Source organism: Sus scrofa, chromosome 18 (genome assembly GCF_054392235.1).
Source record: "Sus scrofa isolate SSC_HxYL_T2T_F1_AM1 chromosome 18, Sscrofa_HxYL_maternal_Yorkshire_Landrace_v2.0, whole genome shotgun sequence".
In the NCBI taxonomy this organism is placed as follows: Eukaryota; Metazoa; Chordata; class Mammalia; order Artiodactyla; family Suidae; genus Sus; species Sus scrofa.
Window position 1 is genome coordinate 14,400,105 of NC_139400.1, and position 19,902 is coordinate 14,420,006.

General features: G+C 53.2%; 2 protein-coding genes across 33 annotated transcripts in view; one reads left to right on the forward strand and one right to left on the reverse strand.

The window, feature by feature from the left end:
• The window catches only part of GALNTL5 (polypeptide N-acetylgalactosaminyltransferase like 5), a 121,271-nt gene extending 105,854 nt beyond the window's left edge, over positions 1–15,417 (reverse strand). For all 10 annotated transcript variants that reach the window (XM_085005179.1, XM_085005176.1, XM_085005170.1 and 7 more), the window contains exon 1: positions 14,941–15,417. The gene's annotated coding sequence lies outside the window, so the exon portion shown is untranslated. The remainder of the gene's footprint in view (positions 1–14,940) is intronic.
• Positions 15,418–15,939: 522 nt separating this feature from the next.
• PRKAG2 (protein kinase AMP-activated non-catalytic subunit gamma 2) overlaps positions 15,940–19,902 on the forward strand; it is a 269,648-nt gene continuing 265,685 nt past the window's right edge. For 18 of the 23 annotated variants that reach the window (XR_014833508.1, XR_014833512.1, XR_014833501.1 and 15 more), the window contains exon 1: positions 15,940–16,588. Coding sequence is in view for 7 of the 23 variants with exons in the window: in XM_021078613.2 (XP_020934272.2) it covers positions 16,472–16,588 (117 nt within the window). In the remaining 16 variants the exon portion in view is untranslated. Of the gene's footprint in view, positions 16,589–18,292; positions 18,487–19,902 lie in introns of those variants that run through there. The other 5 variants (XR_014833509.1, XR_014833515.1, XR_014833511.1 and 2 more) reach the window with 1 other exon arrangement.

A 19,902-nucleotide genomic window follows, 5' to 3' on the forward strand; every position in this document is an offset into this window, starting at 1 on the left:
ACGGTTTGGGGCACCTGCTTTGGGGCCAGCCAGCCCGGCGGACGTCCTGGCTCTGCCACTTGGTGCTGCGTGACCGTGACCATGTCATTTAACCTCCCAGAGCCTCCACTTCCTTGTCTGTGAAACAGTGACAATACCCTCCACCGAGGCACATGTTAGAGAAAAGGGGTCACTGCAAGCCCCTGGCACGGCAGCGGCCCCGCATCCCACTGCAGGTGCGTCGGCAGAAATGTTAGCTCCTATTGTAACTGCTGCTTAATTCAGAATGGGCTGTATTCTTTTTTTTTTTTTTTAATCTTTTTAGGGCCGCACCCATGGCATATGGAGGTTCCCAGGCTAGGGGTCCAATCGGAGCTACAGCTGCTGGCCTACAGCACAGCCATGGCCACGCCAGATCCTTCACCCACTGAACAAGGCCGGGGATCAAACCCGCGTCCTCATGGATGCTCGTCGGGTTCGCTAACTGCTGAGCCACAATGGGAACGCCAAGGACGGGCTGTATTCTATGCAAAGAGCCTGTTTTGTCTTCTCTTTGCGGGATGGGGCCTGTGCTTTTTTCTCCATGTCCTTCAGAGAACATGTCCACGTGCTCCTGGCTGACAAATTAACGACTTCCCGAGCATTTGTCTTGGCTGAGTTCTGTGATCAGAAATCAAGAAGATGGCAAACACAAGGCACAGACGCCAGCCTGTCCCAGCGCAGGCGGACCCAGAGATGCCGCGGGTTGGGTTCCAAAATACAAGAAAGCGAGCTACGCCTGTATTTTTTCTTCTGCAGCCCTCCCCATTTTGGGCAGTCAGATTCTGATCTTCACTGCAGAGTTATAAACAAAATGCATGATCTAAACCTCCTCTTCTTAGAAGAAACACATGAGATCATGTACAATAAAAGGCGCATACATAACAGAGCCATTAAAAGAAAGATGAGAAATATGACTAGACTACCCAATGGGAACAGTACCAGAGACCCCATGAGTAGCCATTTTTCCGGGGGGAGCACACTATGGAGGTTTCCAGACTGGGGATCAAATCAGAGCTGCAGCGGCTGGCCTATGCCACAGCCACAGCCACAGGCCACACCAGATCTAAGCTGCATCTGTGATTTATGTTGTAACTCGTGGCAAGGCTGGATCCTTAACCCACAAAGGGAGGCTGGGGACCAAACCTGCATCCTCACGGACCCTATGTCAGGTTCTTAACCCTCTGAGCCACAATGGGAACTCCAAGCTGTGTGTTCTCAACACTGCACTTCTTCAGGTTGAATGAGTTGGCTTGTTTGAAGACAGCTGCTCTGATTCTGCAGGCATATCTTTATCCAGCCCAACTGTGATTTCTGTCTGTTTCAGAACACGGCCCGCTTGAGGGGCCCTTTAGGACACAGCTTCCTCTGAGCTGGGCAGTGGTCGCGGGGAACAAGAGCCCAAGAGCCTGGGTGCTTTCACTCTCTGGCCCCAAAGCCCATTCATGGTGAAGCAGAGATGGGTGGGACTCTCCGTGCCCCTGGGCACATAAGGAGGGGTCTCATGGGAAAGGGGTGCCCATCCCCCTGTTAGCCAAGGGCAGGAAGGAGGCGAAGGGCAGGTATTGGGGGCCCTGCCAGCCAACTTCCAGGTGTGCCAGAAGTGGAGGGCTGTCCCTGTGGCAGGGAGAGGCCCGCCTGGCACCCTTTGACAGGCTATGACATCTGCTGCAGACTGGGATTGGAGGGTCATGGGAACCAGGTGCCTGGGCTGAGCCCCCTGCTTGCTCCTGTGCCATCGGCTGGTGCGTCTCTACTGCTGCCCTCGGGCCCCTGACTCGTCCATTCCAGCAGCACAGCGAAGCAGAGTGTGATGTCCCCGGGAAGGAACATGGGGCCTTCGTTCCACGGGTTTCTATGATTTGGGGGGACATACCCGTGATAACAGGAGTTCCCATGGTGGCTCAGCAGGTTAGGAACCCAACACAGTCTCTGTGAGGAGGCGGGTTTGATCCCTTGCTCAGCGGGTTAAGGATCCGGCGTTGCCGTGAGCTGTGGTGTAGGTTACAGATGCGGCTCAGATCCCGTGTGACTGTGGCTGGGGTGTAGGTCGGCAGCTGCCGCTCCGACGGACCTCCTAGCCTGGAAAGTTCCATACGCCGCGGGTGCAGCTGTATAAAGAAAAAAAGAACAGTGATAACAAAGTACTCATATCCGGGGAGGGCTTCGCCTTTCACAGACAGCTGCTGCACACAAGTCCTCCAACAGCTCTGAGGATAACGGCGCAGGTGGGGTGGGTGCTCACTGAGGCAGGCAGGGTCCACAGTGCTGGGGGGAGAGGCCCAGGCAGCAGAAAGGGGTGATCAGAGCAGAGGGCCTCTGGGTCTCCCCGGTTCAGAGGCTTATTCTTAAACATTCAGCTCACACGTCGCCGTCGGGATGAGGCCTCTGGGATGCACCGTGCAGCCAGCAGGTGTCAGGAGGCCGGGCACTCCCAGCTCTCCCCGCGTGACCTGCCAGATGTCATGGCGTGTCCTGGGAACGTGCTGGTTCTCCGGCCTTGACTGGAGAGGAGCCACATTCTGCCTTAATTAAAACTGCGGCTTATGGGTATAACTTGGGCTGCTGCAATGCTTGCGGCAAACTGCCCTTGATATGCATTTGGAATGGGTCCCTCTGTCCCTTTTCTGTGCATTAACTTTCACGAGGCAAAGCCTGGGATCTGATTTTTGCCTACGGAGAGTGACTAAAGGACTTGCAGAGTTTGAGGCTTGGGTGGGTTTCAATTGTGCTCAAATCTCCAACTGACTGTTATTCTCACAGCTTTTGCTCTGGGCCGTGTGACACTAGGTTGGTCAAATCACAGGCAGTCAAGACTCCTGGGACTCAGGATGGAAGGCGGCAGAGCTGCTGCCCAGCTATGGTTGGGAGGTGAACACAGTTGGGTCCCAGAGAGCCAGGTCTGTACCAGGCCTTGCCCGGGGTCTGGCTGCCCCTCTCTGCAGGCCCTAAGGCCTCGTGCTGAGGCCGGATGTGTGCTCGACTCTGAGGTTGTCAGTGCGGCCACTGTCTCCAAAAATATTAAGTCAGTCTTGAAAAAATATAACGGGAGTTCCTGCTGTGGCACAGAAGGTTAAGAATGTAACTACAGTGGCTCGGGTCACTGCGGAGGCGTGGGTTCAATCCCCAGCCTGGGAATTTCAATATGCCATGGGTGTGGCCATAAAATATACATTTAACAAATAAATCTTTTGGCAAACAACAGGAAGCAGCAGTTGCCTAAAATCCTTTTATGGAGGAAAGTGAGCTCTACAAATACTCCAACAGAGTTATTGATAATTAGGTGGTAAGGGGGTGTGGCATGGCCATAAGCGAGAGTCGAGCTGTGACAAGGCTCTGAAATGTCTCTCTGGGGACACAGTTCAACCCACACAGCAGAAGAACCACTGGGCCCAAGACCAGCTGCAGGACTGGGGGCTGGCAGTTAGCCCACTGCTTCCAGTCGCCACAAGATGAGAGGCCCAAGGAGCCGGGGGGCGGGGGGGGGGCTGCTCCCCAAACTGCGCGGAAAGGTGGCTGTGTGCTAATGAAGTGACACCCAACTCTGCTTCCTAAGGGCCCACGGCAGAGGCACCTCCAACCGACAGCTCCAAAACCGCCCCAGTGGGGTCCCCGCTGCACCTGCCCTGAGGCCAGGACCCACTGATGGCCCCGGCCATTCTAGAGCTGCCCTTGTCACCTCTGAGCCTTTCCTCTGACTGAAGACTTTGGTGACTCCTCACGGGGGTGGTCACACGATCTCAGAACCGCGTGGTCGGAGGCTTTTCCTGCCTAACCCTTCCTTCTGCCTCTACGTCACAGGTGCAGAGCCGGACCTGGTCTGGGGCTCCTCCGGGCCACCCTGCTCCCTCCCCGTGTCCCTCACATGCATCTCCCGCCCGACAACTCTTGCATCTCTGACCCCATCTTGGCATCTGCTGCCCTAGGATCCCAACCAACACAGATACGGGAGGAAATGGGAGCCTCTGAAGTTGTCCCTTTCTTTGTACAACAAGAGAGAGGGGAGGAAGCAATCCCTGCGGTGCTAGAAGTTCTGCCTGAAACAGATGCAGTTTTCTATGAGTCGGGGTCAAGGAGAGCAAAACTCACAAGCCGGTGAAATGTGGACAGACTGTGATCAAGGAATTTCACTTTGACCTGCAGCAGAAATCTCCACTGGATCTTTTATATGTCTCTTCTATACTAAAGATTTTTTCTTTTTGTTTTTTTTTTTTTTTGTTTTTGTTTTTTTTTTTGGCTATCCCCACAGCATACGGAAGTCCCTGGGGTCATGGATCAAACCCATGCCATAGCCGTGACAACGTGAAATCCTTAACCGCTAGGCCACCAGGGAACTCCTGTACTAAGGGTTTTGCTAGGTACTGTCACAAATACACCGCTGTAAATTTATTGACATTGAGATGTTTTTGCTTTTCGCTCCTTACTAACTGGGCCTCAATTAATTTTTAAAAATAGTTCCCAAATATTCTGAGCCATGGGAAAAGCATTAGAATAAATATAGATCTTCCCAATGGACTGTTATAATTCCATCATTTGTGTCTCTTACCTTGCTCTCAAGGAGAGCAGAAGAATGGTGGAATACAAGGCAGGGTCCTCTGTGAGCTCATGTAGCCCTCAGACCAACCACTCTGTGAACCTGAACTGAAAACCAGAAAGAGATACTGTGGCCAAAAAAAAGAAAAGAAAGAAACAAACCAACCAACCAGGCTGTGGTAAGAGTACACAAGAGGAAAGTGGGCTGCTTTACATCAGATCTGAGTAATTCTCTGCACCAGCATTCAGATCACTTATATCAACACGGCAGTCTGGTTTTCTCCTCGTCACTGAGTCCCTCCCCCAGCCTGGAGGTATCTGGTTACTGCGGCACAGGAGTTTCACCAAAAATAAAGAGAACTGAATTAGGTCTGTCAAAGCGAATGACCAGCATACACTTGAGGAGGCTGGGTCTTAGCGTCTGTAATCACTACTTTTTTCTTGCTCAGGTAACTTGAAAAATTACTAATGGACACTGATAAGCCCAGTCATTAGTATACTTTAATCGGGCTTTCTTCAATTACAAAGGGAAAAATTCTTTCCCTGTAGAAGATTTACGCACTCCAATTCCGCAATCGCCCATCACAGACACTCTTCGGAATCCTCAGGGAAACAAGACTACCCAGTGTCTCTGTTCGAGTTGAGCCTCGGAAAATGGCCCCGGTGCCCCACAAGCCCTGTCTGGAGTGTTACAGCCGCAGAGCCTTCCCTTCCCGCAGATGCAGAATGGGCTTTGGGATAAACACCCTGGGCTGCAGGCCCTCTGGGAGATCCCTGGTCATGAGGGCCAAGGTCACCTGAGCACCGTGAGGGACAGGGCAGGAGTGGCCGAGGGGCAGAGAGGTGGGGCGGTGACAGTTAAGTAACTGGAACTGGTATTAGTTACAAAGGCTGCTTACAGAGCCTTCCTTTGCTTCTCTCCTTCCTTTCTGCTTCCTGTTTTTGTTTTTGTTTTTTCCCCTTTTCACCTTGTTCTAGGAAGAATAACCTACATGGGGACCAAAAAACATTACGAGGTTAAGTTAAATGAAAGTGAGAAATTTGGAGTTCCTGTTGTGGCTCAGCAGAAACGAATCTGACTAGCATCCATGAGGATGCAGGTTCAATCCCTGGCCTTGCTCAGTGGGTTAAGGATCTGGCGTTGCTGTGAGCTGTGGTGTAGGTTGCAGATGTGGCTCGGATCCTGCGTTGCTGTGGCTGTGGTGTAGGCCAGCAGCTACAGTTCCGATTCGACCCCTAGCCTGGGAACCTCCATATGCCGAGGGAGCGGCCATAAAAAAAGGCAAAAAAAAAAAAAAAAAAAAAAAAAAAAGGCGAAACAGAAAGTGAGAATTTTATTAGTGAGGACTCTTGCCTTGCAAGAGACAGAAAGACACAGGGAGAAGGGGAGGAGGAATGGGTCTTAGGGACAATGGGGACCTAAATGTCCACGTTCTCCCCATCCCTACCTTCTGAGTGCTGTGCTTAACCTCTCAGGCTACTGTCCCTGAAGCCAGGGCAGCTCCAGAAGGAAGCCTTGCAGCCTTGGGGGCAGCTGCAGTTGGACCCCCAGGGAAAAGCTCTGATTGGCTGCCCAGGACCACGCCCCTGAGAGGGTGGTTATGATTGGCTGAGCTGGTGGACAGGGACCAGAACACTGACTCCGGGGGCAGCCTCTACCAGTGGGGCAAGTCCCCCCAAAGAAGAATAAAGCAATTAGTGGACACTCTCTGTGTGGATGGGTTACAGCTTTGATGCTCTGTGTTCTGGCCACCAGTGAGGAAGACTGGAAGGTCAGTCCCAGTGCCCAAAGGAATAGACAAACTGAGCGTTCCGGAGAAAGGCAACAACTGTTCTTCACTGTAAAAGCAAACAGGGAATCTCTCCTTGGGGATCTTAACTTTTTTTTTTTTTTTTTGGCTTTTTAGGGCTCTACCCATGGCATATGGAAGTTCCCAGGTCAAATTGGAGCTGCAGCTGCCAGCCTACGCCACAACCACAGCAACACCAGATCTGAGCCGCATCTGCAACCTACACCATAGCTCATGGCAACGCTGGATTGCTAACCCAGTTAGCGAGGCTAGGGATCAAACCTGATACTAGTCGATTTTGTTACCACTAAACCACAACAAGAACGCCAACATATGTCTTTTCTGTGTTTCAAATGATCAAAGCGCCAAGTTGGCTAGCTACATGCAGCCTCTGACCCTCAAAAAAACGAGTCCTCTCTGAATTTTAGGCACAGCGCTGGTGGAACTGTTCTGGGAAGAAAGAGACTTCTCTATGGGGGCCTCATGCCCTCCTTCTGGGGACCCTTCCCCAGACAATTCGCTGTCTCCCTCTCCCTCTCGAGTCCTCAATCCAAAGCCCACCACGCCTTCCCAACTCCCATGTGATTTCCCTTCTGCCTCAATAAAAATTCCTCTTTCCACCTGCTCCTCAAGTACTCCCATTTCCAAGCCTCTAACTCATTTCCCGTCACTCAGTGACCAAAGTCACTCCAGAAAAACTTAGAAGAATCAATACCCCTAAACCCACACATGCATCTCCCACCACATAATCTCCCTCCAGCCGTCTGGTGTACATGTTAGGCACCCATGCGGGCACACCCTTCCCCACATGCTTCCCCCTGCTGAGAGCATGACCTCGAGGGCTCCCCCCTATGCAGCCGGCGAGGGGGCTGGGGGGTCTACTCCCTGGGAAGGAACGTGCTCTCCGTCCTGGCGATCCCGGGGCGTGGGCTGTTTCCCCAGGGTCATCCTCACAGCCACACATCTTCTGGGTACAGGTAGGCCTGGCCCTACAGTTCTCTCGGCAGGAAAGACCAAGTGTGTCCCATTTTGTCTCTGGTCCTAAAATACCTTCCTGGGGAAGAAGACCAGACTCCAGCAGCACTTTGAAGTGAATGCCCGAGGACCACTCGGCGAGGAAGAAGAAGGCTGCTCCATCTTCCAGGCCTTCCTTCGAGGCCACCAGACCCGTGGCAACCTCGGAATAGTGCTTAGGGGAAGTGAGCCTCCTCCCGAGGCTCATCGGAGGGCAGGCCACACGGACCTCTCAGAGGGTCACGGGGCACGTGCCCAGGAAACTATGGACTTTCTGCAATTTTCCAGAACAACTGTGGAAAGCAAACAGTCATGTGCCTGCTCTGGAACTGACGTCCAGGAAAAGGAAGGAACTAACATGGACGAGTATCTCCCACACGTGGGCGCTGACACACTCCCAGGTGTTCTTCTTCTTCTTATTATTATTTTTTTGTCTTTTTAGGGCCTCACCCGAGGCATATGGAGGTTCCCAGGCTAGGGTCCAATCTGAGCTACAGCTGCTGGCCTACAGCACAGCCACAGCCACACCAGATCCGAGCCACGTCTGCAACCTACAGTTCATGGCAAGGCCGGATCCTTAACCCACTGAGCAGGACCAGGGATTGAACCTGCAACTTCATCGTTCCAAGTTGGATTCCTTTCCACTGCGCCACGACGGGAACTCCCTCTCCCCCCGCCCCATTCCTATCCCTGAGTTTCAAGGTGGTTACAAATTGCCTGCAGATGCCCCACCAGGGTGTGGCAGAGGCAGGTGGCACTCCAGAGTCTCTGCTCCTCCCACTGCTCTTCCTTAAATATCACAGAAACCCCAAGCATCCATAAAAAACAAATCAACAAAACAAACTATACGAAAAGGGGGGGGGAGCCTGAAAGAAAAAAAGAGCAAGATAAACAAAGCCAAAAGACAAACAGACCAGGAAGAAACATTCGCAAGCCACAGTCCTGACCAAGAGCTCATTTGTTCAATATATATAAAGCGCTCCTATAAATAGATAAGAAAAAGACCTACCACCCCAAAGGAGAACCACCAACGAGCCCAGAGTCCCAGAAAGGGAACCGAATCGGAAATACAAGTGCCCCCAACATTGCTCATCCTCGTTCACGAGACGCACAAAGTACAATGAGACACTATTTTCACCCAACAGAATGGAAACCACCACAAACTTACAAAAGAGTCTGTGTGGGAGAGGGCCTGGAGAGACAGGCGTGGGCATTCTCTGTCGGTGGGAGCGAAAATCGCCCGACCTCCAGGCGGGGGCAATTTCCTGCGGGTGGAAATGAACCCCCCGCCGCCGCACGCGGGCACCCCCTCCGCGCCGCATCCGCGCTCTGCTCCGGCGCCGCCCGCCCAAGCACGTGCCCCTCGGAACACGGCTGAACGTGGGTAACGACGTGTGTGCAAGCATTCCAGCCCTGGAAGCAGCCTAAACTTTTGTCGGGAGGAGACAGCATTAAAAAAGTAATAAATCATAAGGCTTAATCACGACAAATTACGTAACGTCTATACAATGGAATACTAGGCAGCTGTTCCCAAAACGACACAGCTCTGCAGAGGGAGATGCAGAACCTCCCGGCCACGGCCCTGGGTGAGGCGCAGCACACAGGGCGGGTTCCATTTGTGCGGAGAAAGGTCTGCACAGGCGCCTCCTCTCACTCTCCTGCGGGAGGCTGCGCGCCCCTTCCCTCTCCTCACCCCCCGCACCTCTTCCGAACCAGCCGCTTGCTTGGTGGCATCACTTCCTATTCCCCAGGAAACCAGACGTGGTCAGGAAGACAGACCCCCTCCACCTTCTCCCTGCCTGCGCCCCCACCTCCATCGGATGCTGGGAAGCCCTGAGAGCCGGGTGAACAAGCTGCGATGGCAGGAAAATGTTCTCTCAGGCTGGTCAAAGAACAATGAACACTGTAATTATGTTTTATTTTTTGACCCAGAGGGTAAAGAGCCACAATGAGTGGGGAGTGGAAAAACAAGCCAGGCCTTTGGCACAATGATGCTGCTGGGAGTGTGTTGCAATGATCTAAAATGAGCCGACGCAAACCCGTGGCACAGAGTTTGACTCGGAAAATCTCTCTCTCCCCATTCTCTCCCAGGACCTCAGGCAACTCTTCACAGTTATATTTAGGAATATTTCACAAAATACCTTTCTGACCTCGGTGGCATAAGGGCTGTCGAAAACCACTATGTCCTTGAGAGCTGCCTACATGTCAGTCCAGAGCCCTTGAACCCAGCCTCCTGCGGGTTCTGTCTGTGCACCGAATGGGCACTTACTGATTACGGTATAAAGGGCTAAGGTACAAGGACAAGGTCGTGCCTGGTTTTAACTCTGACTGTGGCTGGGCCTTGGTAGGAGGGACACACCTTTCTCTGAGAGTCAAGATAACTGTGCACCTGCAATGGGGCTTGGAGATCAGCGGGTCCAGGCTTTTCTGTATCCTCTTGAAAATCCAGGATATGACCTGGTGCTCTGCTCCCCAAATGCCCATCCCAAGGGACTGTAAATATATATTTTTTTCCCTGGAATTGTGTTGAAAAGCTGTAAGTGGCATTCCTGAGGCCAGGTGTGGACATCAGGTGCATGTCATGTGACGGGATGGTAACAAAGGTGCTGGCAGGGAGCCTCCCCTACAAGTTCATGTTCAGATCGGGACTGAACATAGGAACTTCGGGGCCAGTCGGATGACCAAAGTAATTTTATTTGCTCAGGAAATAATTACAATTGATTTGCATGATTTAATCCCACCTGAAACACATAGGTTAGCGAGGGGGGTCAGACATTAGTCCAAGCCATATTCAGATTAACGGTGGTATTCCAAATTTCCCAGCCTTACAGCAGATTCAACGCTCAGGACTAAGTCGAGAACCACCACAAGAGACCTTTAGTTAAATTCTGCAGCCCAGGGAGCTCAAACCCACCACTCTGATGGGAGGTAAAGCCCGATCACCAGGGCAAAAGTCAGCATGGGAAACTCTGTGAAACAATTATGAAAGCAGCCAGTGGCGGTACGAAAGGCTTCATTCCCAACTAATGCTGTTTACGTGACAACCATCCTTGGCCAAGGAAGGGAGAATAATTGCTAGGATTACCTACCCTTTTATTTAGCAAACAGACACCCCCACCCCACCCCCGCAGAGCGCTGCGGGTCACACATACTGTGCTCTGCTGAATGTGTCATTTCTTTACAACTGCTGGGTGTGTGTCCAGGCACAGAGCTGGTCAGGACAGCAGGCTTTTCTCTGGAGAAAAGATGTGAGCAGCAAGTTTGTCCTGGGGAGACTGCTGCCTCCGTTTACCTTTCCCTGAATTCAAAGCACTCCTCGGAGTCCACGACTAGGAAGGCCTTACAGTCAACTGGAGTTACGGGTGAAGAGTAATCTGGAGCGCAAATAAAGGAGCGGCTTGCACAGGTTTCCCCGAAAGTCAAAAGGGACCAGGACAAGGGCTGTCGGGAGAAGTGCTATCCCCAGCCTGCCCCATGCTCGGGTCCCAGGCACCTGCCTCTACTTCGATGCATGGGTGGATATGAACGGCTCCCTCTGCACCAGGGAGCAAATGCAATGGCAAGGTTACACAATCAGCGGTCAAGTGCAAAGGAAAATAAAAACTGGACTATGACTCTCAGCCTGCTTTTCATGATTAGATAACACCCCCATTCGCTTGGAATCCACTGAGTTATGATCAGAGCATTCACAGTCCTCAGGTCAGACATTGCGGTTTCATTTCCCCAAAGGTGCCTCATGCACAGAATTGAGTCACGAGTGTCCGCACTACACAGACCTCTGTTCTCTCCCACCCTGGGTCATAGGTCCAGAGACCAAGGCAGCTAAGGTGTTGAATCGTTCGTCCAAGGTCATCCTGATCCAGGTTCCTCAACAGTAAAGTGAAGACGTGCAAAACAGGTTGGGGTCGGTACATGCACACGTTGCCAATGGATAAGCCACGAGGTCTGCTGTACTGCACAGGGAACTCTATCCAGTCTCTTGGGATAGACCATGATGGAAGAGAATACGAGAAAATGAATGTATAGATACGTACGATGGGGTCACGCTGCTGTGCAGCAGACATTGGCACCACACTGTAAATTAACTATACTTTAATAAAAAAGGAAAAAAAAAAAAAGACGTGTGTGAAACTTTTAAAAGGGAGGGGCCGTGCCTCTCCAGAGGACACAGCAAATTAAGACCAACGGATGGAAGTTAAATGGATAGCAAAGCGCTCTGTAACAGCTAGGCTCTGTCCCGCATCTGTAAAATGCCTATGAGGTTTTTCTTAGGGGATTTTCATAGAAATTAGACGGGATAATTAATAGGAACTACTTAAGAGAACGTCTGGCATGTCGTAGGTAATCAAAAAGCTAATTCCTTTTTTCTTTCCGACAGTGGAACACATCAGCCCTGAGGACAGGAATCCATCAGACACGGGTGTCCACCTACGGACCCTGGATCACGAAATTCCTTCTAACTGCAACATCCAATTTGACAGGGCAAGTCTGGACTTTCAATCCGGGCGTATACCACCAATGCTAAGACTTTCTAAGTCCTCGATGCTCTACAAAGATGACTCATGGTTTCCAGAGGCATTTTCATTTATATGGGATATTAATAGACAAAATGGAAAAAAAAAAAGTGGGGGTGGGGTGGGTAGGGACCAGTCGGTCCAGCAAACTAGGCTAAGTGAAATTAAACATCCTGCAGGCTCTTAATCAAGGATGTCTTTTACATTCACTGTGTATTTCACGTCTCAATTAGTTGTAGGTGTGCAGTGCAGCATCGTCAATTATCTTCTCCGAAGGAGATGCTGCCCTGGCTGGAGAAGAGACACACCATTCTGGTGGGTGAGTGTGATGACCCGGAGCCCTGGCGGAAGAGCAAAGATTCACGTGATGCTAGGTCTGAAGTGTCAGTGGTAGTACGGCAGGTACCCCAACACATGGGTGGTATAAAACAAGGTTAATAACGTCCTCTCCCACAGACGTACTAAAACCTATAAAACACCCCACCAATGGCACAGGGCAGGTGCCGTAGATCGCTACCGCCTTTGGCAGCCTAGACAAATGATGCCTCGGCTGGACACGTTTTAAATGCATCTCCTTCCCCCAAGAAGCTCTGTCTTAAACCATCTGAGGGGAAGGACCAGGGTCCTTTTGTTTGTTTTAAACTGTCAATTCATCGTGCAATGATATTTTTGAAAAGTTCAATAAAGAAGGGCTTTCTGGAGCAATCAAATTAACAAGGACCTACAATCAGGACAAAATACGAGCACCTGTTAAAGAGACGGTAGAAATCTTTGAAAGGCCACCCCTGCTCCTCTTACGGAGGGTGAAACACAGTGCCTCGATCATGGCCTCAGCAGATCAGTGGCAGGGCTGGGAGAGGCCTCAGCTGGTCCTCCTGGAACCTCCTGAAAGCTGGTTCTCATGACAGCCCAGGGCCCTGGCCAATCTCTACTTATGCTTCCATCAATCAGAAGACGGACAGGGCCACCCGAGGGTGAGGCGAAGGAGGTGTGACATTTAAGGGGGTGTCCCAAACTCAGTCATCAAGATAATGTTTCAATGCAATGTTTTTTTATAGGCAAGGCTATGTTCTAATAAGTAATTATCAGCATCTCAGTGGTTTAACCCAATTCAGTCAAGTCTAATGCAAGGTGAGTTGCCCGCCTCCATTTTACTGGGTGGGAACACATGACCTTCAAGATGATAGCAGGAGGGAAAAAGGAAAATGGGGGTGATATCTTACTCTTCATTGCTTGACCCAGAAGTAACGGTACTGATTCTACTCACTCACTGACCAGAATTAATGATGTATTCCTTTCCCAACTGCCAGGACATTCGAAAATGCTGACGACCACATAAATATTTGAGGCCCAATAAGAGGATCATATGCTTGATTTTTTTAGAAAAAAATTATATATGTAAACTTCATACCGAAAAAAAAAAAAAATCAGAGCTTGACATAAAACAGGATCAGTAACAGTGCTCGCTTAGTAATACTGGAGCTTGAGGCCAAAGGCAAAATCAGTCACACTGCCTTTAACATTTTTCTGTTCTGTTCAGCAAATATTCTATTGCATTAATTTTGCAGAAGGGGTCATACATAGATCAGGGCATCGAAAAACAAGAAATATCAGCGTTCATTACACAGTCCTGTGGTCTGGGCGTGCCACTTTTAGCTACTGGCTAAAATAACCGTGCAGCAAGGTGAAGGACAGATGGGGTTTCAAGGGCACCCCAATACAAAACAATCACTATGGCCCTCCATTCTAAGATGCCACTGATGGGAAGATATATGATCCATTCATTAACATCTTTCAGAAGGAAAAAAAAATAGCTGCTGAGCTGCTTCTGACATCATCTATAAGAAATACCCAGATTTCAGAAAAAAAAATGGGGAGCCAAAATAAATAAATAAATAAATAAATAAAACAACCACAACCCAAACCCAAACCAAACAGAAGAGGGACTCTTAAAATGCAAGCAATATGGTCACATGTTTTAATTTAGGATTCCCAGGCAGTAAAGCCTGCACTCAAACTCAGAGAGCAAATGAATGCTATTAATGAATGATCAGGCATATTTTCTGAAATCAACAGGCAAAGGACATATTCTAAGCATCACTAGACAGGGCCCATGAACCGTGACAGGCCTCAGGAAATCCAGTATGAGAAATAACACAGTGGCTTCCTCATTTTGAATCCGTCCCAGGAGGGCCCTCCCCGTGGCTCTCCTGACTTCCCCTCCTAGTTCTCTGTCTCTCCTTCCCAAAGCAGTTGTCAGCAAATGGAGTGATTTGCATGCTTTGGCAAATTATCATTGTGACAGGATTAAAATATTAAGCGGAAAAGATGAAATGTAAATGACAGTGGAGAGTCACTTTGGGTGGGAAAGGGTGGCCTTTAAACCCCATCACATAGACTGAAGAGCCACTCTTCCCCACCTCTAACCAGTGTTTCCAGCATTTCCTGCAATAATGGGGTTGCCCTGAAGTCTGAAATGCAGGCAGCCATTCAGAAAAAGGTCAAGGCGAGAAATTCCACACCTGTGTGTGCTCCTCCAGAGCATCGCAACTTTCAGTCCAGAAAGCACTGCTCCAGGACAAGGAGGGGCTTCGGTTTGGCTCCACTGTGGACTGGGGAGCCGGGAGGAGAAGGAAGACAAACCCACCAGAACCCCCCCGCCCCCCGACTTCTGAACCACGGCACCACCCAGACTGTAGGGAACTGTACACAAGCGGATGGGACTCGGTGAGAAAGGGAAACCTGAATGATGGCTGAGCCAGGGTTCCTTCTGGCTGGGAGGGGGCACTGCCTAAGGAGCGTGCCAGAAGGGGGCTCACCCCTCCTCCCGGGAGGAGAGAACTCGAGAATCCCCGCAACTGGACCGGGGCAAAGACCAGCCTCTCACCGCCCCCATGGCGTTCCCAAAGCGACCTGTGTCCCGTTCTTTCTCGGGTGGCCACCCCGCATCACTGATTATGGGCAGCAGCAGAGCTGACATCAGCATTCAGGGCGCCCAAGTGATTTGGGGGGGTCACCCTATCCTCAGAACCTAGAGGAGGAAGGGAGGCGACTCCCGACAGAGCACTCACCTTGATTTCCAGCCGGGGGCCAGGGTTGCCCCATCCTGGGACCCGCCCAAGGAGGCCACAGCGACACCGGAGAACGCCCCACGGGCCCTGGGCTCGGGGAGGTGCCTCGCCCCGCGGGGCCCCGGCAACTCGGCGGCTAAGCGGGTGGCAGCACGTGGGGGCTCGCCCGGGGTTTCCAGCCCCTCCCCCACCACTTGGTTCTCAGTCTTAGAAACTCCGTGTTTCCCGTGGCGGCGCGGGTTGCTGACTCCGCGCCCGGCGCTTAACGCGGATCCCTTGGTGAAAAAAGCCGGCCGGGGAGGGGTACGGGGCGGTGGGGTTAAAACCCGCACTCCGCCGGCGACACGGACCGCTCCCAGCACGCATTCAAGTCCGCGCGCCGGCGGGGCGGGCCCCCGGGGGCCAAGGTTTTCCGAGAAGCACGCGCGGGTCAGCGCTCATCCCGCCGAGACCCGCGCTTCCGCCGCTGCGGGGTCTGCGGAGCACAGTGCGCGCGTGCGTGTTTCAGGGGGTGAGGCAGAAACAGACACCCGGGGACCAGATGGGGCCCAACCACCTCCGAGCCAGTCCCGCGCCGCCGCGGCCGCAAGGGAGGGGAGCCCCGGCCCGCGGGGCAGGCGACGGCGCGCAGCGGCCCGGGGGCGGCGGGGGGAGCGGGAGAGCGGCGCGGCCGGCTGTGCACTTCCTGTTCGATGCACGCCGCCGTCCACCGCCTCGCGCTCCGCCAGCCTACGTCGGTGCCAGGCCAGGCCCTTCTCTGACCGCTCAGGCCCCGGGGCCGCGGCGCGGCGGGGGGACAGAGCGGGCGCCTGTCTTCGGCTCCCCACGGGGCTCCCGCGCGCCCTCAGACCAGCTGGGCGGCCTCCAGAACTCCGGCTCGCGGCGGCGCGGGAGCCCAATTGCGAGGAGTATTGGCGTTTGCACCTCCTCTTCCCCTCCTCCCTCCCTCCCTCTCGCCCAGAAAGGAGGACGGACCTAGTTCCAGGCTGGGGCTGGTTTATTCTGCGGCCGAGGATTATATGAATATACAAACCATCTCACTCTTCGCCAGATTTTCCAGCCAGGCACAGGCAGAGGAGGGCTGCTTTCCAGATTACCGTTTTTAAATTGCACCTGCCTTTGAGAGCACCTCTGGGAATCGGTGGGAGGAGCCGAAAGGGTGGAAAATGTTGCTTCGCTTTGCAAAAGGAAGAAAACTTTGTCACCCAGCGGGAGACCTCCGCCACGCGTAACCCGGCGAGAGCCCAGAACCAGGACAGCCTTTGGCTTTGATTTTGCATCCGATGAGCTCGTAGGAGGAAGAGGACACGTGAACTCAGCGCTCCCGCCGATAGCCACCCCCGCTGCGTGGCGGCGGCCCGAGATACCTGCACCACCTTCCCTTCCCGCGGAAGTCCCCACGCGGTGTCTTCAGGGTGGAAGAGCAGTGATACAGAGCGCGTGGCTCGAGGGCGACGGCAGGAGCCAGGCTGGGAAGGAGAGGACTGAATTTCAGCAACGAGTCACCCGGAATTAACTTCTGGTTAAAGTTATGGGAAGCGCGGCCATGGACACCAAGAAGAAGAAAGATGTTTCCAGCCCCGGCGGCGGGAGCAGCAGCAAGAAAAATACCAGCCAGAAGAGGCGTTCGCTGCGAGTGCACATTCCGGTGAGTCCCAGCCCCAAAGTCCCCTGCTCCCCACCCTCGCGTCGCCGCCGACCCAGCGCGGAAGCGGTTAATGCGCCGCCCGCGCGCGCTGTGCGTGCCCCTCCTGTCACTTGGGGCGGCTAGGGGAAGGGTGGAGGCGCTGGGCCGCCGTGCCGGGGCTCCATCTCTCCCCCACCCGCGTGCCTAGAGGGCTCGGCGACTGTCTACGGCCGGAGTGGGGGCGGGGGCCGCGGGGCGCAGGGCGGGGGGCGCGGCCGGTGGCGGGCTGGGCGTTGCCCGCGGTCCCGCCGGGTACGGGTGCGGGGGGTGGGGCGGTGCAGTGTTGTTTTGTTGAAAAAGGACGGTGTGGACTGCGCTCCGGGGAGGGGAGGTGGAGTCGCGCGCTGCAGCCAGGGACAGGGGGAGGGGGGCAGTGGGTGGGGACATGGGCGGTGGGGGCGGTGGCTGTGTAGCCGCGCCCTCAAATGGAGCCCCCCCCCCAGTTTCCCTCCCGTGTCTCTCCGCCCGGAGCGGGAGGCCCCTCTGCAGCGAATCCCTTTGCTTGACCCTGGGAGTACATTTCAGGCATTTGGGGGCTCGGGGCTCCCTAAGGTGTACAGGGCCTTCACGAACTGCAGCCCTGGCCATGCGGGCAGCCCGGCCCGGACTTTGGCGACATCGATCTGTTGGTCTGCGTGCAGCTTGACTTTGTCCAGCTGGAGGGAGAGGCGGGCAGGGTCGCGTATGCCCATCCTGCGCCTTGCCAGCCGGCAGCCCCCAACCTTTCCTCGCCTTCCGGTGCTGGGGTGCTCGCTGCGCAGCCCTGGGGAAACACCTAACCAGGTCACACCCCCAGCGCGCGCGCGCGTGCACACACACACACACACACACACACACACGAAAGCTCCGTGGAGAACCTAATTTTGTCCTCTATTGATCACGGGTCCTGGGCACCAGGTGGAAGTGTGCCACGCGTCCCACCCTCCGACAGCAGCGGGCGGACCCAGGGTGGGGGACTGGCTCCGGAACACTTTCCCACTTTCTGCTGTGAACCCTCTTAGGCACTTCGTTCGTGTTTGTTGACCCAGCTCCTCCTTCCCAGGCCATGTGTGCATAATCCTTGCCAGGAAGGGTAGAGTTCCCAGCAGAGCCCCAGACTTCTGATGGGTACTTTGGGGAGCACCCAGAAGTTGGGAAGGTGGCCAGCCCTCCCTGGCAGGGGCAAGCTCAGGGAGCAGGTGACTGGACCCCCACCAAGGTGATGACCCAAATATGCAGAAATAAGCATTTCTCTGAATAAACATTCTTTTTGAAAATGAGTTATTCCTGTTTACGTTGCTAATCTGTGACGTTTTAAAGCTCATTCGTAAATGAACAGTTAGGCACTGGTGCCACACACCTCCCTTCTGCAGTCGCCACTTTGGCGAGCCATTTAACCGCTCAGCTTCTCTTGTTTGTCGACAAATAATAATTCGGCTTTGCCTACCTTTCTGAGATGTTGGAATAAAAGAATTCATGGGAAAGCTCTTACTAATGCAAAGTGTTGTGTGCATGTATGACTCTTATATCTACATCAGGGCACCGAAGCGAAGAGAGAAAAGAAAACAACAGTTTCTGCGGTCCTGGCCAGATTGTAATCAGGTTGATTGGTGAGGGCGGTCCCCACGGGCGCATGCGTGTGGGGCGTGTTCCACGGGGAGTGCGTGGGGCTAGAGGACTAGATCCAGAACGCGAAGAAGGACCGAGAGGCCAGGCTGTGAAACTGGAATAGCCACGATAGAGTTGAATGCTCTGACCAGCCTTCCTGCTGCGAGGGATGACCGGGGCTGCTTGAGACCGCCTGCTTGGCATGATTCAGCCCTTACAGAAAGTACTGTTCGCTCACTTATGCCAGGACCCGTGGGCAGCGCTGGTTGATGGTGAGATCCGGGGATGGGGGAAGGAGAGGGGCTCTGTCTCTACCCTGGCAGGGCTCGCCTTTGCTTGGGGACCCAGACGTTTTTCCACTAACCAGCTAGGAATTTTACCTGTTGATCCTTGTGCTGGACTAGGTGAGAGTGACACTCTAGCTGGGGACATAGGGCCTCCAGACAGCTGTTAGCAGATGGCCAGGGGCCCAGGATGACCGGTGCAGATGCACCTGCTTCCAGAGCAGAGAGAGGCCGGTGCCCTGGCGTGTTCAGAGAAACATCAGACGCAGAGGTGGCCAGCAGGACAGATGCATGTTAGGGGCATGTCGGGGGTTACCCTGCCAGGGCACCAGCTTGAGCGCTGCATGGAGTCACGGATTTGTTTGGAGGGCTGCTTCCAGGTACCATGAAAAGCCCCTCTTCGTGGAGAGAATCATTCGTGGCTTTGAGAATCAGGCTGCTCAGAAATGGATTGAGGCCAGATTAAGGAGAAGCTTGAGGTTGGAGTGCATGATTTAGCAAATCAAGAGACTAAATGTTCAGTTAAATTAGACTTTTAAAGAAACAGTGAACACCTTTTTAGTATATGAATATCCCAGGTACCATTTGGGATAAACTTATACTAAAAAAAATTATCCATCGTCATCTGAAATCCCAAGTTACCTGAGCATCCTGATCTCTGATAGCCCTCTCTGGAAGGGAGGCCCGGGGAGTGAGGACTGACCCCTGATGCCACTGAGACGCTGCCTCAGATGCCTGGTGTGACCTGAGCCCATCCAGAGTGCACCACAGCCTTGCTGGACAGCTCCGCTCCTCCCCACAGCTTCCCACTGCCTCTTTCTCTCTCCTGAAGGCAACCTCCTGAGTAGCGGCAGTTGGCTCAGCCCGAGTGCAGGCTGGGCTGGAAGAGATAAACTCCTAAACCTAAGTCATTGTTGGGGCAGGAATCTAAACTAGGGAGCAGGAATCCCTGCTGTGGCGCAGTGGGTTAAGAATCTGATTGCAGCAGCTCAGGCCACTGCAGAGGCGTGGGTTTGATCCCCGGCCCGGCGCAGTGGCTTAAAGGATCTGGCATTGCCACAGCTGTCAGTCACAGCTTCGTCTCGGATTCAGTCCCTGGCCTGGGACCTTCCCTATGTCACAGGTCCCATCATAAAAATGAATAAATAAATAAACCAAGTAGCAATTAAAGGTTACGGCAGGCAACGCTTTGGGAGAACTAGCCTGGTTGCAGCGTGCAGAGGGGGTTCCTAGAAAGAGGGGCTGGTGTCAAGGAAACCGATCAAATGCTATGATAAATACCCAGAGAGAAGGGTTTGAGGGGTTGAGCTACAGTCTTGATAAGAGAAAACAAATGAAGCAAGATGAGAGATGGGAGAGCCTTGCTGTCTGGTCAATGGCAAGGGAGACGGCAATTGCGTTGAC